Below are 20516 nucleotides of genomic sequence, written 5' to 3' on the forward strand. Positions count from 1 at the left end.
GATACTCCACACGATCAGTGCACAGGAGAGAAACCAATCCTTAATCCAGAAACTAAAGAATTCTTAAATCAAAAGGTTCTAAAAACTTGTCAGAGGGTGATACCATAAGATAAAGCTCCTGAAACAAACTAGACATTTAATTATTATTACTCACTAATAAAGAACCAACATATTCAACCGAAGTTTACAGACATTTTCATCATTGTCCCTGTTGGGGTTCATAATCTAGATTCCCAATTAGTATGTCTTTGGGGTGTAGAAGAAAACTGGAGTGCCCGAAGGAACTCATGAAAACTCTAAGCAGTAGTTGTCCAAGTGGGAATTTTTAATTTGTCCTCTTAGGAAATTGAACCTTCAGTTTCTTGATTGCCTTTACAATGCAGTGAAATACTGTAATATTAAAGTCTGTTGTATGATTGTATAGGATTACAGATGTGGCACATTCAGAGTTCTTCAATAGGTCCCTGGCTGCCATGAAATCACCACCCATTGGGCTGATGGGAGACGGAATGAACACATGGAAAAATTTCTAACCAGGACTGGTAGCGGCATCTACAGCTCAGCCAAATACATACGAGCAGTGCGAACATCCAGCAAGTAGTTAGTACTGGAATATACCTATATACAATAGTATTCTATGCTGTGATTATATTACAATCCAGACTGAGGTGCATTGAGTTGTTTTACATACGTATATGCACATACTTATTGCATAGCGTGATACTCTCTCCCACGCTGTAATAATCAGCTGACTATTGATGTAACATGACCTATCACATAGTTTTAGGCCACGTTCATATGTTCAAAATTTGGTCAGTATTTTACATCAGTGTTTGTAAGCCAGAATCATGAGTGGAACAGTCAGAGGAAAAGTATAATAGAAACACATGCAACATTTCTGAATTTTTCACCTTCTTCCTCCAAAGACTGATGTGTGGAATGAGTGGAATAGGCAGCCATGAGAGGTGTGAGTTCTCCTTGAATGGAAGTCTTCAAACAGTGGCTGGACAGACATCTGTCTGAGACGGTTTAGCAGGGGGTTGGACACACTGACACCGGAGGTCCCTTCTATCTCAAACATTCTATGATTCTATGTAAAAAACTGACCACAAATTGAACGTGTGGATGTGCCCTTAGAGGGCAATTCTACGTACACCATCAGAACTTGTGAAAGGAGTAATACAAAGCATATAGATAGGCTGTAGGTCAGTTCCTGGCTACATATTTCTTAAGTGTAGAAATAAAGCAGGATTTTATAGTGAAAGCTCCATCAAGAGCTGGATTTTCCCTTATTGGTTCCTCTTGATTAAGGAAGAAGAGGAGTTGTTACATTGTTTACTTAGCAATAACATGTTTCAAGATTTTTTTCAGCCGGATATTTCCTAGTTCCAAATTTTTTTTTAAACATTGACTGTATTGAAAAAGCTTTCTGAAAATCTGGACTAAAAAAAGTGTACAGCAAAGGGTTTATAAAAGCCGTCAGCGAGGGCAAGGCCATGGTGAGATTTAGACCCTTGTCAATAGATGAATTTGAAATGCTTTCTCCGGTTGCAAAGGAAGACAGAAAGGAGAAAACGTGGTAGGGAATCCAACAAAGACCATAAATTATCTGGAGGGAGAAAATCAGTTTGAGGCTTGTCGTATATCGTGAGGGTTTCTTCCTGTGATAAAATAATCCTGTGATAACAACACATGAAATGATAACCAGGAAAGGCAAGATGAAACCAAGGACAAATGCAATGATTACTATGGACTGATACTGGACCTTCTTGTTGTGTTGGACACCATAGACACATTTCGTTGAGTTCAGACAATCATATGTGTCTTTGAAAATGAAGTAAGGCACACAGAGCCCAAGAGAGAAGATCCAGATGCCTAAGAGTTCTTTAGAAGCTAATTTCACTGTCCGATAGGATATGTAGCGAAAGGGAAACATGATCACCAGCCAATAGTCTATACTGTATAATGTGTGAATGAAAACACTCCCAAACATGTAGAGATAGAAAATAGCACCGTCGAGCCTGCACATAAAGGAACCAAAGGGCCAGTGAATGTCCAAGGCAAAGTAGACCATGTCCAAAGGGCGAATCAATGAGAAAATAAAACCTGCGATGAACAAATGGAAGGACAAGGTTGCTCGATATGTCTTTTCCATCTTGAAAACTTTGATCCATAAGACGAAGCAATTTATTGTTGTCCCCAATAGGAAAACCAAGGCAAAAATAACAGCCGATGCAATGCCGGTAACATTGGAATCAACACTGATATTTCCAGTGATATCACAATATTTTTTCAAGGTAATGTTGATGTCGAGGTTTGAGTAATTCTCCATTTTCTTGATTGAAGGGATACACTGAAGAATATAAAAAGAAAAATAAATTATATGATGTCGTTTAAAGAGCAAAAAGAGATATGGCCGGAAGCGAATGTTAAATGCCGCTGTCAGAGTTTGACAGCGGCATTTAACTAGTTAATAGGCGCGGGTGGACCGCGACAACTGACATGTCCCGGCTTTGATGCGGGCTCACCGCCGGAGCCAACATTAAAGCGGGGGTACTGCCATCGGACATGCTATCCCGTCCGATGGCAGTAAGGGGTTAAAATGTTCATGTCTTTGTCAGTGGGAAAACTTACAAAATCAGCAAAGGATCAAATAATTATTTCCTTCACTATATAAATATATATATATTCTTATCCACTTAGCTGATGAATATATGCAGATACCGATTCGATATTGAACAAAACTGGCAGCCTGAATCTCTTGCCAATAACAGATCCTTGACTAAATCTTCTATTTTGTGGACTCTTATTATTAGCATCAGGCATTTTCTGCCTTTCCTGCTGTATCCTAAAGATTGAGCCACATCGAACTGACTCCCTATAGGTTCTGCATTAATTGACAAAAGCAAAGCATATTGTCACTTGTCATAGTAACCCCTTTCTGCCATATGACATACTGTATTATTCCATCCATGTGACCTGGGACTTAATCCCCATAGATGGAATAATACGTCATATGCGATCAGCCGCAATCACGGAGAGAGCGCAGCTGATCGTGGCCGGATGTCAGCTTTGATAATTACAGACTGCTCCTGGCACTTTAACCCCCGACAAACTGTGATCAAACATGATCGTAGCGTTCCGGTGGCATAGAGAAGCATCGCGCAGGGAGGGGGCTCCTTGTGTGCTTCCCTGAGACCCCCAGAATAATGCAATGTGATTGTGTTGTTCCGGGGACCTCCTCCCTGCAGGCCCCTGGATCCAAAATGGCCACAGGTTTCTTCCCAGTCCTGCAGGGAGGTGGCTTGTAAGTGCCTGTTGAGAGCAGGCACCGGCAAGCCTCCTGCACTGCCTGTCAGATCGCTGATCTGACACAGTACTGTGCAAAGTGTCAGATCAGCGATCTGACACTTTATAGTGATGTTCCACCTTCAGACAAAGTAAAAAAGTAAAAAAAAAAAAAATTAACATGTGTAAAAAAAATTTTTTTAAAATTCCTAAATAAAGAAAAAAAAAATAAATATTGGTCCAAAAATACATTTCTTTATGTAAATAAAAAAACAATAAAACTACACATATTTAGTATCGCCACATCCGTAACGACCAGCCCTATAAAACTGTCCCACTAGTTAAGGCTAGTTTCACACTAGCATATTTTACATGCAGCACACGGCGCCACTAAGCCCCGCCCCCTGCCCGCCCCATCCATTATCTCCTCCTACTATCGCACATGGCTGCATGCGATCTGTGCTACACCCTATCTTTAGCATAGGGTGTGCAGACCATGCGCTGGCCGTGCGCTAGAAGGATTTTTGCGTGCGCTGCGCACTTTTGAATGTGCGCCGGTTTGCGCCGAACGCACCATGTTGCATTTTGGTGCACCTTAAAAAGTGCGCAGCACCCGCAAAAATCCCACTAGCGCATGGCCAGCGCACCCTACGCTAAAGATAGGGTGCGCAGATCGCATGCAGCCATGTGCGATAGTAGGAGGAGATGACCGGACGGGGCGGGCAGGGGGCGGGGCTTAGCGGCACCGCGCGCTGCATGTAAAATACGCTAGTGTGAAACTAGCCTAACCCCTTTAGTGAACCCCTTAAAAAAACAAGGCAAAAAAGCAATGCTTTATCATCATACCGCTGAACAAAAAGTGGAATAACATGATCAAAAAGACGAATATAAATAAACATGGTACTGCTGAAAACGTCATCTTGTCCCACAAAAAATGAGCCACAATACAGCATTATCAGCAAAAAAATAAAAAAGTTTTAGCTCGCAGGATAAAGCGATGCAAAAAAATTTTTTTTTTTAGATAAAATTGTTTTTATTGTATGAAAGAGGCAAAACAAAAAATGATATAAATGAGGTATCGCTGTAATCGTACTAACCCAAAGAATAAAACTGCCTTATCAATTTTACCACACACGGAATGGTATAAACGCCCCCCCCAAAAGAAATTCATAAATTGCTAGTTTTTGTTCATTCTGTCTCTCAAAAATCGTAATAAAAAGCGATCAAAAAATTTCATGTGCCCGAAAATGGTACCAATAAAAATGTCAACTCGTCCCGCAAAAAAAGACCTCTCATGACTCTGTGGGACAAAATATGGAAAAAATATAACTCGCAAAATGTGGTGATGCAAAAACTATTTTTTGCAATAAAAAGCGTCTTTTTAGCGTGTGACAGCTGTCAAACATAAAACCCTGCTATAAATAGTAAATCATACTCCCCTTTATCACCCCATTAGTTAGGGAAAATAATAAAATAAAAAAAAGTATTTATTTCCATTTTCCCATTAGGGTTAGGGCTAAAGTTAGGGTTAGGGATGGGACTAAAGTTAGAGTTAGGGTTGGAGCTAAATTTAGGGTTAGGGTTGGAGCTAAAGTTAGGGCTAGGAATGGGTCTAACATTAGGATTAGGAATAGGGTTGGGATTAGGGTTAGGGTGTGTTAGGGTTAGGTTTGTGGTTAGGGTTATGGTTAGGGTTGGAATTAGAGTTAGTGGTGTGTTTGAGTTAGGGTTGGAGTTAGAATTGGGGGGTTTCCAAATGCAACATGGCGTCTGATCTCAATTCCAGCCAATTCTGGGTTGAAAAAGTCGACAGTGCTCTTTCCCTTCCGAGCTCTGCCATGCGCCAAAACAATGGTTTACCCCCACATTTGGGATATCAGCATACTCTGGACAAATTGCACAATAACTCTTGGGGTCCAATGTCTTCTGATACCCTTGGGAAAATAAAAAATTGGGTGAAAAAAATATCATTTTTGTGGAAAAAAATATGTTTTTTATTTTTAAGGCTCTGCGTTATAAACTTCTGTGAAGCACTTTGGGGTTCAAAGTTCTCACCACACATCTACACAAGTTCCTTAGAGGTCTAGTTTCCAAAATGGGGGCTCTTGTGGGGGTTTCCACTGTTTAGGCACATCAAGGGCTCTTCAAACATGACATGATGCACACTGACCATTCCATCAAAGTCTGCAATCCAAAACGTCACTACTTCCCTTCTGAGTCCTGACGTGTGCACATACAGTGTTTTTTTCCCACATATAGGGTATCAGCGTACTCAGGACACAATGTACAAATTTTGGCGACCAATTTCTCCTGTTACCCTTGGGACAATAAAAAATTGAGGACTATGTTTGTGGAAAAAATATGATTTATTCATTTCCATGTTCGGGCATTATAAACTTTAGTGAAACACCTGGGGTTGAAAGTTCTCATCACACATCTAGATAAGTTCCTTGGGGAGGTCTAGCTTCCAAAATGGGGTCACTTGTGGGGGGTTCTGACTGATCAGGCACATCAGGGGCTCTCAAAACGCGACATGGCGTTTAATCTCAATTCCAGCCAATTTTGCGTTGAAAAAGTCAAACAGCGCTCTTTCCCTTCCGAGCTCTGCCATGTGCCCAAACCGTAGTTTACCCCCACATATGAGGTATCAGCGTACTCAGAACAAATTGCACAATTACTTTTGGGGTCCAATTTCTCCTGATACCCTTGGAAAAATAAAATAAATTGGACCTAAATAATTTTTTTCTGAAAAAAAGTTAAATGTTAATTTTTCTTAAACATTCAGAAAATTCCTGTGAAGCATCTGGAGGGGTAATAAACTTCTTGAATGTAGGTTTTAGCACCTTGAGGTGTGCAGTTTTTAGAATGGTGTCACTTTTGGGTATTTTCTGTCATATAGACCCCTCAAAGTGACTTCAAATGTGATGTGGTCCCTAAAAAAAATGGTGTTGCAAAAATGAGAAATCGCTGGTCAACTTTTAACCCTTACAACTTCTTCACTTTTCAACAGTCCAGCCCTCTGACAGCATCCCAATTTCTAATGCGGCCCCATGGCAAAATTAATTGCCCACCCCTGCTCTTATGTGACTCTCCATTTTTATTCCAAGGTTAAAACTGCTTAAGGACCTTTGGTGACATTACGCTCATGTGAACATGATGTTACCAAAAGTCCTTTAACTGCATGAGTCTAGAGGAAATAAAGAGTCGGCAGGTTTGTATGCAGAGGCTATATTAAGCAAAAAGGGGGGAACTGGTTAATTTCTCAGGGCCCCCACTCTCTTAGGGACCACCAGCATTTATGTTCTGAAGTTTGGATTGCTTAAGGACCTTTAGTGTCATCACAATCATGTGTCTAGTGGAACTGTAGAGGAGACAGTCTGGTATGTACTATATGTGCAGTGGGTGAATATCTAAATGTGTGTGTGTGTTTGTGTGTATATATTGTATATGTGCAGTGTGTGTTTGTGTGTATACATGTGTATGTGCAGTATGCGTATATGCATGTGTATGTGCAGTGTTTGTGTGATGATATGATTATATTACAATAAATAATGATTGTTTTTTATCAAGAATAAATGGCAATTGTCCATTGAAACAAATAAGACATCCTCTGAAAATAAGCCCTAACCCATCTTTCTGTCATGATCTCAGTGCTGGTTTGAATTGCACACGTGGGGTTAATGTCTGAAACCAGTGCTGATGACTGGCATTTCTGGGGTTAAAGGTTGTGATCCCGGGGGAAGGCTTACCTGCACAACTGGGGCTATGATTGTGGCCTCTCCCTGGTTCTGGGAGAGGCTTCTTATAGCCTCAGGATGCTCCAATCCCTGTCAGTTATACTCTTGCCCTTGGCTTTGTGTGGTGACCCCTGAGTGTGTTTGTGCTGTGTTCTGGTTGCTTGATAATCTGTGTATGACTCTGTCTGTTCTCTGGATATTGCTTTGGATTCTGCTTGGTACCTTCTATGTCTGTTTGGTTTTGACTGTTGCTTGGCCCTGACTATCCGCTCTGTCTCATCCTTGGTACGTTACGGCTATCTCTGTGTATGAACCCCGTTTTGCCTGACTCTGAGTAATTCTGTATAGTGTCTTTCCATCTCACTAAGCAGGATGCTAAGCCCTGCCCCCTTGCAGTCACATGACCGTAGGTCCCGTGTCTGCTTGCTAAACTTCAGTATCCACAGGTCCTGTGCATCGGTACTTTCTGGCTGTACCTGACCCCGGTACCCCTACAGTGCGGGTGAGTCCCTGTTCAGCGGAGGCTGCACGCCGGCACTGACAGGATCCTGACACTCAGGACACGCGCACTGGCTCAGTGAGCAAGTACAGTGCGGTTTTCCTGATACTTTCGTAGCAAAAAATATTACAAGACCCTGTCTTATTTTGGGAGAAACACAGTAGGTAGTTTAGATCTGAACTACATTTGTTGCCTGCAGCAGACACATCAATAATGTGAAACTGCAACTACTGCTCTGTTGATGCATATGGCAGAAGATAATCCTTTGTCATATGCATGAACAGAGCAGCATTTGCAGTTACATCTCACTGATCGGTCTACTGCAGACAGCAATCACAGCTCTACCTTGCACCGCTTAGGTATTAAAAGTTCTATTGTGATTTGTAAGATAGTTGAGCATCACTGGAAACCAGTACACAGTGATGGAAAAAAACACAGGCACCTAATCTGATATAGAAGATAAACTTGGGCTGGCAGAATACTGCATAGGAGCATAGAATGCACATACAAATTGTCACGGTCCTGTTAGCGCCGGCGTGCAGCCACCACTGAGCAGGGACTCACCCACACTGCAGGGGGGCCCAGGGTCAGATACGGCCGGGAGGCTCAGGCAAACAGGACCTGGAGACGCTGAAGTTAGCAGGCAGTGAAGTACCTACGGTCATGTGACTGCAAGAGGTGGGGCTTAGCGTCCTGCTGCCAGAGATCAGCAGGACACAACTACAGGAATGCTCAGGTCAGACAAATGGGGGTCATACACAGAGATAGCAGTAAAGTACCAGGGATGAGACAGAACGGATAGTCGGGGCCAGGCAGCGGTCAAAGCCAAACAGACATAGAAGGTACCAAGCAGAATCCAACAAGCAGTATCTAGAGAACAGAGCGAGTCGAAACCAAAGTATCAGGCAAACAAGAACACAGCACAAACACACTCAGGGGTCAACACACTCTGCCAAGGGCAAAAGTATAACTGATGGGGATTGGAGCTTCCTGAGGCTATAAAAAGCTTTCCCAGAACCAAGGAGAGGCCACAATAATAAGCCCCAGGTGTGCAAGTAAGAGCCTGCACTGAGATCATAACATTTAACCCCAGAAGTGCAGGTCCACCAGCACTGGTTCCAGACATTAACCCCAAGCGTGCAGGTCCAACCCGCAATGGTATCATGACAGTACCCCCTCTCAATGGGGGTCCTCTGGACCCCCAGGCTTGCCCGGGTACCTAGCATGGAATGCCCGAGCCAGGCGATCCGCATGCATCAACCGGGCCGGCACCCAGGACCTGTCCTCCAGCCCATACCCCTTCTATTGAACCAGGTACTGTACTGACCGCCATACCAAACTGGAATCTACTATATGATCAATCTCATATTCCACATGTCCCTCAACCAAAACCGGAGGAGCAGCGGTCTCTGAATCTCCCAGGACTGCTTCAAAAGTTTTCAGTAGAGATCTATGGAAGACATTAGGGATCTTGAAAGAGGGTGGAAGGCACAGCCTGTACGTCACTGGATTGATTTTTTCCTCAATCTTGTGCGGACTAATGAATTTGGGTCCCAGCTTGGCTGAAGGAATCTTCAGCTTAATGTTTTGCGTGGAGAGTCAAACTTGCTCTCCAACCTGAAACGTGGGACCAGGTGTTTGTTTCCTGTCCGCGAAAAACTTATACCTGCCTTGAGACATAGATATATTCCACTGGACTTCCGCCCACGTATTTTTTAATCGCTGAACAGAGCCCTCAGCCCCGGGACACCCCGAAACCAGACGAGAAAACTCACCATAATGAGGACTGAACCCTTAGTTGGTGGGTCCATGGTCTTTCGGTAACTGCCAAGGGCATCAGCTCCCCCGCTGGCCAGCTATGAGAACTTTTAGAACGAGCGCAGACCCCACAACCAGAAATGAATTTTTGTATGTCAGAACCAAGGGTAGGCCACCAAAAGATCCTAGCCACTGCCAAATGCGTGGCTGATATACCAGGGTGAGCACTCAGCTTGGATTCATTGAACTCCTGCAAGAGTTTAAAGCGAAGTTGCTCTGGGACAAACAATTTGCCCCCTGGCTTGGCCGCAGGAGCCAGCAACTGGGCCCCCTCAATCTCCCGTTCCAATTCAGACAAGATCCCTGCTAACACAACCCCAGGGTGAAGAATGGAGGACGGTGGCTCAGGGGAAGATACAGGATGAGAACTGCGAGATAAGGCGTCAGCCTTGACATTCTTTGACCCTGGACGAAATGTAATAGTAAACTGAAAATGGGAAAAAAAAAGCGAGCAACGGGCCTGTCTGGGTGTTAGTCTTTTAGTAGACTCAATGTATGACAAATTTTTGTGATCGGTGATCACTGTAACCAGGTGACTGGCCCCCTCCAAAAAGTGCCTCCAGTCCTCAAATGCCAACTAGACCACAAGAAGCTCTCTATTGCCTACATTGTAATTTCTTTCAGCAGCAGAGAACTTCCTGGAAAAGAAAGCACATGGCCTAAGGTTGGTTAGAGTGGCAGGCCCTTGGGACAACACTGCCCCCACCCCCACCTCGGAGGCGTCCACCTCCACAACAAATGGTTTGGACGGATCTGGTTGTACTAACACAGGAGCAGACATAAAGCATTTTTTCAGAGTCGCAAAGGCCTCTTTTGTGAACGAGGACCAATTTCTCACATCCACACCTTTGCATGTTAGATCTCTGAGTGGTTTGACCACCTGTGAAAACCCCCGAATAAATTTGCGGTAATAATTGGCGAAGCGCTGAAGACCCTTAAGATCTCAGGGTTGCACCCAATCCGCAATGGCATGCACCTTCTTGGGGTCCATGCAAAAACCCTCACAGGACACAATTAATCCCAAAAAAGACAATTCCTGAACAAAAAACACACATTTCACCAATTTGGCAAACAGATGATTTTCCCTCAGTCTTTGGAGAACGGTTCATACATTTTTCAGATGAGAATGACTGTCGGAGGAGTATATCAAATATCATATAAGTAGATAACAACAAAACGACCAATGAGATCTGAGAATACTACGTTGATGAAATTCTGAAATATGGCTGGGGCATTGGTAAGACCAAATGGCATGACTAAATTTTCAAACAGTCCCTCGGACATGAGGAGCGCCGTTTTAAATTCATCCCCCTCCCGGACCCTTATCAAATTATATGCCCCCCGAATATCCAGTTTAGAGAACTATTTTGCCCCTGATAGTTGGTTGCACAAATCGGGAATCAACGGAAGGGGGTACGCATTCCATACAGTAATCTTATTAAGCTCACGAAAATCGAGTCAGGGACGTAAACCGCCATCTTTTTTCTTTACAAAAAAAAACCTGCTGCCACAGGTGGGACTAAGGGACGTATGAGTCCCTTGCGAAGACTCTTAGCAATGTAATCCTTCATAGCTAAGCACTCAGGACCAGATAAATTAAACAGATGGGCTTTAGGCAATTTAGCCCCCGGGACTAGCTCGATAGCACAGTCAAAGGGTTTATGTGGCAGCAACATCTCGGCCTCGCTTTCAGAGAATACATCTTCAAAGTCTTTCAGGTACTCCGGAATACCTTCCAGCTCGACAGATGACATAGACACTGATTTAACAGGTTCAACCAGCAGTGCAGATTTATCACATAACTTAGAATCATTAAACCAAAATTGAACAATCTCCCCCGTTTTCCAGTTAATAACTGGGTTATGGCATTGTAACCAGGGCATGCCCAACACCAACCCTGCTGGTAGATCATCGAGAACCAAACAACTTAAGTTTTCCACATGAGTAGCGCCCACTCTGAGCGAAAACAAATCAGACATAAAGAGAATTCCCTCTTTAGTGAGGGAGGAGGAGTCAATGGCCACCACCTTGATCGAACCTTGAGCCTAGCTGTCCCTATCTTGCAGCGTGTGACCAGTTGGGAGTCAATAAGATTGATGGATGATCCGCAGTCCACGAAGGCTGTAGCGGAAAAAGAACAACCGTCCACTAACAGTTCCACATGAAGCCAAACCTTAGAAAATGAGGAAAAGGGTACCTGAGGGTCTGAGTAGCCTCCCCACTGACTACCCAGACCTAGTCGTTTCCTGCCGACCCGGTCGAGGATGGGCAATCAGAACACTCCCTTTTCCAATGTCCCGTTTTACCGCAATAGAAGCATAACCACTTTTCCCTCCGGCGTTTTCTCTCCTTATCCTTCAGGGAGAGAGCGCCTACGTCCATGAGCTCAGAGAAAGTCTCTTTTCCACTGGGGAACAATGGAGTCTCCACCTGCATCACCCCTCTGGCCCGCAACCTGCGGTCCATTCGGACGGCCTGGGTCATGGCATCCTCGAGAGAGTTAGGTGGGGGATGTAACGCCAAGGCATCCTGCAGCCGCTCGGACAAGCCTCTGCGAAAGAGTCCTCGAAGCGCGTCCTCGTCCCAAGAGAGCTCTGCGGCCCAGCGGCAGAATTCAGTACAAAACAACTCAGCCGAGTGTTTCCCCTGACAGACACTCATCACCATGCCCTCTGCCAATCGTACTCGGTCCGGCTCATTATATATGTGCCCGAGAGCCTCAAAAAATGCATTCACCGACACTCTCTCAGGGGCAGTGGGAGGAAGGGAAAAAGTCCAAGCTTGTGGGGACCCTCTTAATAAGGACATAATGACCCCTACCTTCTGGCTTTCGTCCCCAGAGGAACGTGGTCTCAAACTAAAAAACAGTTTGCCACCCTCCATGAAGATCCTGAACTTCTTTTTGTTCCCAGAAAAGAAGTCTGGCAGTTTAACAGGTGGTTCCGGGGACACCAGAACAACATCACTCGCCCCAGCCCCCAGAGACGCAGCAGATAAAGCCCCCTGCACTGTCTCAGAAACCTGCTGCTGAGAACGAGCAAGAGCTTGCTGCTCCAGAGATAAACCCTGAAACATCTGACTCAGATTTTTCATCTGTTCAGTCAGAGACTGTATAGGATCCATAATTCTCTGCACAAAAAACCCCCAAAAACATAATGGTCAGTTATAATGTCACAGTCATGTCAGCGCCGGCGTGCAGCCACCGCTAAGCAGGGACTCACCCACACTGCAGGGGGGCCCGGGGTTAAATACGGCCGGGAAGCTCAGGCAAACAGGACCTGGAGACGCTGAAGTTAGCAAGCAGTGAAGGACCTACAGTAATGTGACTGCAAGGGGCGGGGCTCAGCGTCCTGCTGCCAGAGATCGGCAGGACACAACTACAGGAATGCTCAGGTCAGACAAACGGGGGTCATACACAGAGATAGCAGTAAAGTACCAGGGATGAGACAGAACGGATAGTCGGGGCCAGGCAGCGGTCAAAATCAAACATACATAGAAGGTACCAAGCAGAATCCAGCAAGCAGTATGCAGAGAACAGACCGAGTCGAAACCAAAGTATTAGGCAAACAAGAACACAGCGCAAACACACTCAGGGGTCAACACACTCTGCCAAGGGCGAAAGTATAACTGATGGGGATTGGAGCTTCCTGATGCTATAAAAAGCTTTCCCAGAACCAAGGAGAGGCCACAATAATAAGCCCCAGGTGTGCAGGTAAGAGCCTGCACTGAGATCATAACATTCAACCCCAGAAGTGCAGGTCCACCAGCACTGGTTCCAGACATTAACCCCAAGCTTGCAGGTCCAACCCGCACTGGGATCATGACACAAATAGAGTGAATTCTATGCTTAGATTCCCTTAATGATATGTCAAATATCATAATTCAGTTGAGTCAGAGAGGTGGGGCTAGTAGCTAACACAAAGGAGAAGGAGGGCGGGTTCTGCTGCACTATGGAAAAGCAGGGTGCTCCTGGGAAACATAGTTCTAACAAGGTAAGAGTATGACTGCCCATTCACTTATCTGAAGTTGAATGCATATAGGAGCAAATGGCAAAAAAAGCAAAGAGGTACAAGAAGAAAAATGTTATTTTTAGCTTACCGTAATATGAATTTACTGTGCTTTCTGAAAATTCAATTGATAGAAATATCCTTAAAATATGCAGACCTTAAATTGTGTTATTGCTATATAGACTATAATAATATGGTTCTTAGTGCACATTCTAACCAAAGAGCACATCAAACTTACTTTCCTTGGGTTTAGGACTAAACCTTTCAAGTAAGGATCAGTTTAAATTATAAAAAGTAGTGATAATCCAATATGGATGCAGTCACTTTACTGCTGCCAAATATACACTGCACAACATGAAACTCATCAGCAATTCTTAGGTGCTCAACCAATAAGGAGGTGGCATAAACTTATCTTTTCTATTTGGTATAGGGTTGTTTTTAATTAAAGCTGGTGATAATATATAGGAGGATGCTCTGCCCCATCCCTTTATGGGTAGGAAGATGTGCTGGCAGTGGGTATGCAGAAGTAATACTGGCACTGCCAGGTTGCTGAGGTAGGAAGAGACTGCTAACCCTGCTGTGCACCCTGTCTATGCAATCTAATGATACAGATCCCAAGGGGGCTGAAGGAAGAAGACACTTTTCACAGTGCTGTGCAACCTGAAAATTTGATTGAATACTGGAGATACCATTTGCGCTGAGGTAAGAAGAAGCTGCTCACAGTGCCGTCCACCCTGTCTATATGATCTGATACTGGAGACACCAGGGGTGCTGAGGTAAGAAGAGGCCGCTCACACTGCTGTCCACCCTATCTATCTGATCTAATGATAGAGATACCAGGTGTGTTGAGTTTAGAATAGGCTGCTAACACTGCTGTCCATCCTGTCTATCTGATCTAATACTGGAGATGCCAGAGGTGCTGAGGTTAGAATAGGCCACTCATACTGCTGTCCTCCCTTTTTATCTGATCTAATACTGGAGATACCAGGTGTGTTGAGGTTAGAATAGGCTGCTCACACTGCTATTCACCTTGTCTATCTAATCTAATACTGGAGATGCCAGGTGTGCATAGATTAGAATAAGCCACTCACACTGCTGTCCACTATGACTCTGTAATCTAATACTGTAAATACCATGGCTACTGAGGTAAGACGAGGCGGCTCACACTGCTGTCCACCTTGTCTATCTGTTCTCATATTGGAGATCCCAGGGTTACAGAGGTGAGTAGAGGCTGCTCACACAAATGTCTTCATTGTCTATCTAATCAAATATTGTAGATACCAGGTGTGGTGAGGTAAGTAGAGGCCGCTCACACTGCTGTCCACTCTGTCTATATGATCTTATACTGGAGATACCAGGGATGCTGAAGTAAGAGGCTGCTCACACTGCTGTCCACCCCATCTATCTGATCTAATACTGAAGATACCATAACTGCTGAGGTAAGAAGAGGCTGCTCACACTGCTGGCCACCCTGTCTATCTGATCTCATACTGGAGGTACCAGGGGTACAGAGGTAAGAAGAGACTGCTCACATTAATGTCCTTACTGTCTATCTAATCAAATACTGGAGATATCAGGAGTGCTGAAATAAGTTGAGGCCACTCACACTGCTGTCCACCCTGTCTATCTGCTCTAATACTGGAGATGCCAGGAATGCTAAGGTAAGAAGAGGCTGCTCACAGTGATGTTCATCTTGTCTCTATGATTCAATACTGGAGATACCAGTGGTGCTGAGGTAAGTAAAGGCTGTTCACACTGCTGTCCACCCTGTCTACTTGATCTAATACTGAAGATACCAAGGGTGCTGAATTAAGAAGTGGCTGCTCACACTGGTGTCCGCAATGTATATGTGATCTAATACTGGAGATAATAGGGGTGCTGAGGTAAGAAGATGTTGCTCATACTGCTGTCCTCCCAGTTTACATAGTAACATAGTATTTAAAGTTGAAGGGAGACTTTAAGTCCATCTAATTCAACCCATATCCTAACATGTTGATCCAGAGGAAGACAAAGAAAACCAATGCGGCAAACACTAAGCTCCACATTGGGGAAAAAAATTCCTTCCCGACTCCACATATGGCAATCAGACTAGTTCCCTTGGTCAACACCATATCAAGGAATCTAGTATACAGTCATGGCCAAAAGTTTTGAGAATGACACAAATATTATATTTTCACATGATCTGCTGACCTCTGGTTTTTATGTGTGTTTGTCAGATGTTTTTATCACATACAGAAATATAATTGCAACAATATTATGAGTAACGAAAGGTTATATTGACAGTTAGAATGAGTTAATGCAGCAAGTCAATATTTGCAGTGTTGACCCTTCTTCTTCAGGACCTCTGCAATTCTCCCTGGCATGCTCTCAATCAACTTCTGGATCAAATCCTGACTGATAGCAGTCCATTCTTGCAAAATCAATGCTTTTATTTTGTCTGAATTTGAAGGTTTTTGTTTGTCCACCTGTCTCTTGATGATTGACCACAAGTTCTCAATGGGATTAAGATCTGGGGAGTTTCCAGGCCATGGTCCCAAAATCTCTATGTTTTGTTCCCTGAGCCATTTAGTTATCACCTTTGCTTTATGGCAAGGTGCTCCATCATGTTGAAAAAGGCATTGTTGATCGCCAAACTGCTCTTGGACGGTTGGGAGAAGTTGCTCTCGGAGGACATTCTGGTACCATTCTTTATTCATGGCTGTGTTTTTAGGCAAGACTGAGAGAGAGCCCATTCCCTTGGCTGAGAAGCAACCCCACACATGAATGGTTTCAGGATGCTTGACAGTTGGCATGAGACAAGACTGGTGGTAGCGCTCACCTCATCTTCTCCGAATAAGCCGTTTTCCAGATGTCCCAAACAATCGAAAAGGGGATTCATCAGAGAAAATGACTTTACCCCAGTCCTCAGCAGTCCACTCCCTGTACCTCTTGCAGAATATCAGTCTGTCCATTATGTTTTTTCTGGAGAGAAGTGGCTTCTTTGCTGCCCTCCTTGAGACCAGGCCTTGCTCCTAGAGTCTCCGCCTCACAGTTCGTGCAGATGCACTCACACCTGCCTGCTGCCATTCCTGAGCAAGCTCTGCACTGCTGGTAGCCCGATCCCGCAGCTGAAACACTTTTAAGAGACGGTCCTGGCGCTTGCTGGTCTTTCTTGGGCGCCCTGGAGCCTTTTTGGCAACAAGGGAACCTCTCTCCTTGAAGTTCTTGATGATGCGATAGATTGTTGACTGAGGTGCAATCTTTCTAGCTGTGATACTCTTCCCTGTTAGGCCATTTTTGTGCAGTGCAATGATGACTGCACGTGTTTCTTTAGAGATAACCATGGTTAACAGAAGAAAAACAATGATGCCAAGCACTAGCCTCCTTTTAAAGTGTCCAGTGGTGTCATTCTTACTTAATCATGACAGATTGATCTCCAGCCCTGTCCTCATCAACACCCACACCTGTGTTAATGGAGCAATCACTGAAACGATGTTAGCTGGTCCTTTTAAGGCAGGGCTGCAATGATGTTGAAATGTGTTTTGGGGGATAAAGTTCATATTCTAGGCAAATATTGACTTTTCAAGTAATTGCTGTTAAGCTGATCACTCTTTATAACATTCTGGAGTATATGCAAATTGCCATTAGAAAAAATGAAGCAGTAGACTTTGTAAAAATTAATATTTGTGTCATTCTCAAAACTTTTTGCCATGACTGTACTTACCCTGTAACATTATACTTTTCAAGAAAGGCATCCAGTCCCTTCTTAAATTTTAGTAGTGAATCACTCATAACAACATCATACAGCAGAAAGTTCCATAGTCTCACTGCTCTTACAGTAAAGAATCTAAATCTGTTATTATGATTAAACCTTCTTTCCTCCAGACATAGAGGATGCCCCCTTGTCTCCATCACAGGTCTAAGAGTAAAAAGATATTAGAAAGGTCTTTGTACTGTCCCCTCATATATTTATACATTGTAATAAGATCACCCCTAAGCATTCATTTTTCCAAAATAAAGAACCCCAAGTTTAATAACCTGTCTTGCTATTGCAGATCCCCCAGTACTCTAATAACCCTGGTCGCTCTTCTCTGCACCTGCTCTAGTTCAGCTATGTCTTGCTTTTGTTTGATCTAATACTGGAGATGCCAAGGGTATTGAGGTAAGAAGAGACTGCTCACACTGCTATTCATCCTATTTTTATAATTCAATATGAAAATGCCAGAGGGGCTGAGGTTAGAAGAGGCTGCTCACACTGATGTCCACCCTGTTTATTCAATCTAATACTGGAGATGCCAGGGGTGTTGCGTTAAGAAGAGGCTGTTCACACTGCTGTCCACCCTGTCTGTCTGATATAATACTGGAGGCTGCTCACAATGCTCTATTGGTGTCCTACACTTTGAACCCACACCAATGAGTTGTTAACAGCTACGGATTTAAACAAGTATAGTGTTGGGAGCCAAAACAGCACAGCTCTGCCCCCTGTGTAGTGACTGTTCCAGTGTACTGCTCCCATAGGAGCTGAGCTGCAGTACCAAGGTATAGTCACTACACAGTGAGGAGATGTGCTGTTTTGAATCTACACACTGCTTCATTTAAATTTAGCCACCTCTGGAGCTGATAATAGCAGATCCCAATGGTGTGGAAGTAATCGGACCACCACCAATCTAATTTTGATGTCCTATCCTAAATAGTGGTCATCAATATTTCAGTCCTGGAAACGTATTATCCTTAGAAGGGCTATCCCAAGTTGACATATCTAGAGATTAAATACCATACAGCTACGCATGCAAATATAGATTTACCAATAGATAGATACTATAGATAGATAACAGATAAATAAATAGACGATAGATAGATAGATAGATAGATAGATAGATAGATAGATGATAAATAATAGGTAAATAAAAGATAGATAACAGATACATACTAGATGACAGATAGCTAGATAGATAGATAACACATACTTAATAGATAGATAATGGATAATAGATAAATAGATACTAGATAGATGATAGATAGATAAATGATAGAAGTATTGCACCCAAAATCTGCTCAAGTTTGTGCTGCTGTCTGTTTTTTCTATTTAGATAGATAGATAATAGATAGATAATAGATAGATGGATAGTATAGATAGATGATAGATAGATAGATTAATAAGGTAATATGAGGGGGGAATTGTCTTACTGGATTACCAGGAGATAATTCCAGGTGTTGGGTCCAGGATTCTGGCATGTTGAGGAGATGTGACGGGGCAGCAGCACATGTCATGGAGCAGGATAGATGTGATATCTTTATCGTTTCAGTCATCACTGCTCGGAGCAGTGAAGAGACAAGAATCAGCATAGGAAAAGCACAATTTCTGAGCGTTCGCATCATCGGTTTACTACAGAGCAGCAGACTGTCTTTATTAGGTTATAATACCATCCTGCGAGCACACGACAGTAATAATGACTGATCTGTATATGTGCGAGCCCGTCCAGGCAGCTTCACAGTCTGATGTCCAGAAAGACACTGAGACTCCCTCCCCCACCATAATATATGGGCCCCTGAGAGTTCCTGGGCCCCCAGATACCATGTGCTATCAATAATGTAGGGTCTGGGTGTGACAGTTTCCTCAACCCCCCTGTTAGCTGCGCCCCTGCACCCATACATACAGTGAACCAGCGAACTCTGCCGAAACACAGGACAAATGTTACCTTTATGAAGATTTCAGGGCTCCTCGGGTTCCTGATAGTCATCTATGGAGTGTACACACATTTTCCTGGCCGGGATCCCTATATTGCTGTATACTTTGCGCCGCCTGATAACCGTCTGCTGAGAGCAGGCTGCACCCTCCTCATTGAGTAAACGGAAGTATGAAATCATCATTCTATTCGTCTATTACGAAATACTGCATCCTGCAATGGTGCATTCAGCGTCCCAAACAACACACATTGGGAGCAGTGTATCTCGAATGCAAATATATATATATTTATAAATATGAAAATGTGCTTGGTCAGAGGACTGATACACAAATCACAAAAGACTGACTGGCACTTCAAAATGAGAAAACTGGTGTGTACAGGTGCTCTACATGCTTCAGCACCACAGAGTGCAACGTTATTTATTTGTTATGTATAAAGATAGCTACTCTTAGTTTGCACCTGTACTCACCAGTTTCCTGATTTGAAATTGATGGTCAGTCTTTTGTTTTCTGTATATCAGTCCTCTAATTGATAGAGCACTTCACCATCCAGCTTGTGGCAGTTTTAATTACAGCAGGATCCTACGTACCCATAAATTTAGACTTCAGCCTTAGAAAGGTGTTCACACTAGATAGGTTCCCTGCAAAACCGGAGATCACCTTGTCGTTGGCTGTTGGGCATGCATGAATTGGCCAAACTATATGCTAAATTTGTCTTTTTATCTAGAGCGGTAATGCTATTCATACTGCATATTTCCATGATTTAGCACTACAGAGTGCAACTATATTTGTTCATTTATTAGTTTGTTATGTATAGAGCTGGCTACTCTTAGTTTGCACCTGTACACACCAGTTTCTTGATTTGGAAGTGACAACCAGTCTTTTGTTATTTGTGATCAGAGTTTCACAGATGTGTGAATTCGGCCTGTCTGTGTCTTTACATGTACAGCCGATTGAAGGGAAACTGTCACTGCATTTCACTTATCTAAACTTTTAATATTGGCATACGTGTTAAAGATTGCTGAAAGCAGTCCTGCCTGTATGCCCCATCAGATGTCTTGTTGATAAATCATCTTTTATCACTTTATATAAATGACATCTTCCAGGCTATGGGGAGGATGGTGCCTGGAAGATAACTATGACTCCAGAGCTTATTATACATGAAGGAGGTACTATTGTGATGTGTAATGGTCACTCACTTCTCTCCTGATCTCACTGCAGAGCTGTATGTCTATAAAATAAGCTCTGAAGGCAGTTATTTTCTAGGAAACATCCTCCCCAGAGCCTGGAAAGGTAATTTACACATAAGAAAAACCTGGATTTCTCTGGAATTAGACATCAGATCTCAGAAATCAAGGAATCATTTTATTCAGCTTCCTATAACCTACATGCCCATATAGACGGCTTAGTAGGGTTGATCTTTGATTTTATTTTAGATACATAGATAAATAAATAGATAATAAATTAATAGATGGATAGATGATAGATAAAAAGATAGAGAG

General features: G+C 43.4%; 1 protein-coding gene across 1 annotated transcript; it reads right to left on the minus strand.

Moving 5' to 3' along the window:
• Positions 1-116: 116 nt before the first annotated feature.
• On the minus strand, positions 117-19161 carry LOC141085335 (C3a anaphylatoxin chemotactic receptor-like). The gene is made up of 2 exons (XM_073570622.1): positions 19028-19161; positions 117-2353 (listed from the first exon to the last, which is right to left on the minus strand). The coding sequence occupies exons 1-2, from the start codon at positions 19067-19069 to the stop codon at positions 1340-1342; spliced, it is 1056 nt and encodes a 351-aa protein (XP_073426723.1). The 5' UTR covers positions 19070-19161; the 3' UTR covers positions 117-1339.
• Positions 19162-20516: the final 1355 nt, after the last annotated feature.

Source organism: Dendrobates tinctorius, unplaced genomic scaffold (genome assembly GCF_039654945.1).
Source record: "Dendrobates tinctorius isolate UK_male_01 unplaced genomic scaffold, ASM3965494v1 ptg000028l, whole genome shotgun sequence".
In the NCBI taxonomy this organism is placed as follows: Eukaryota; Metazoa; Chordata; class Amphibia; order Anura; family Dendrobatidae; genus Dendrobates; species Dendrobates tinctorius.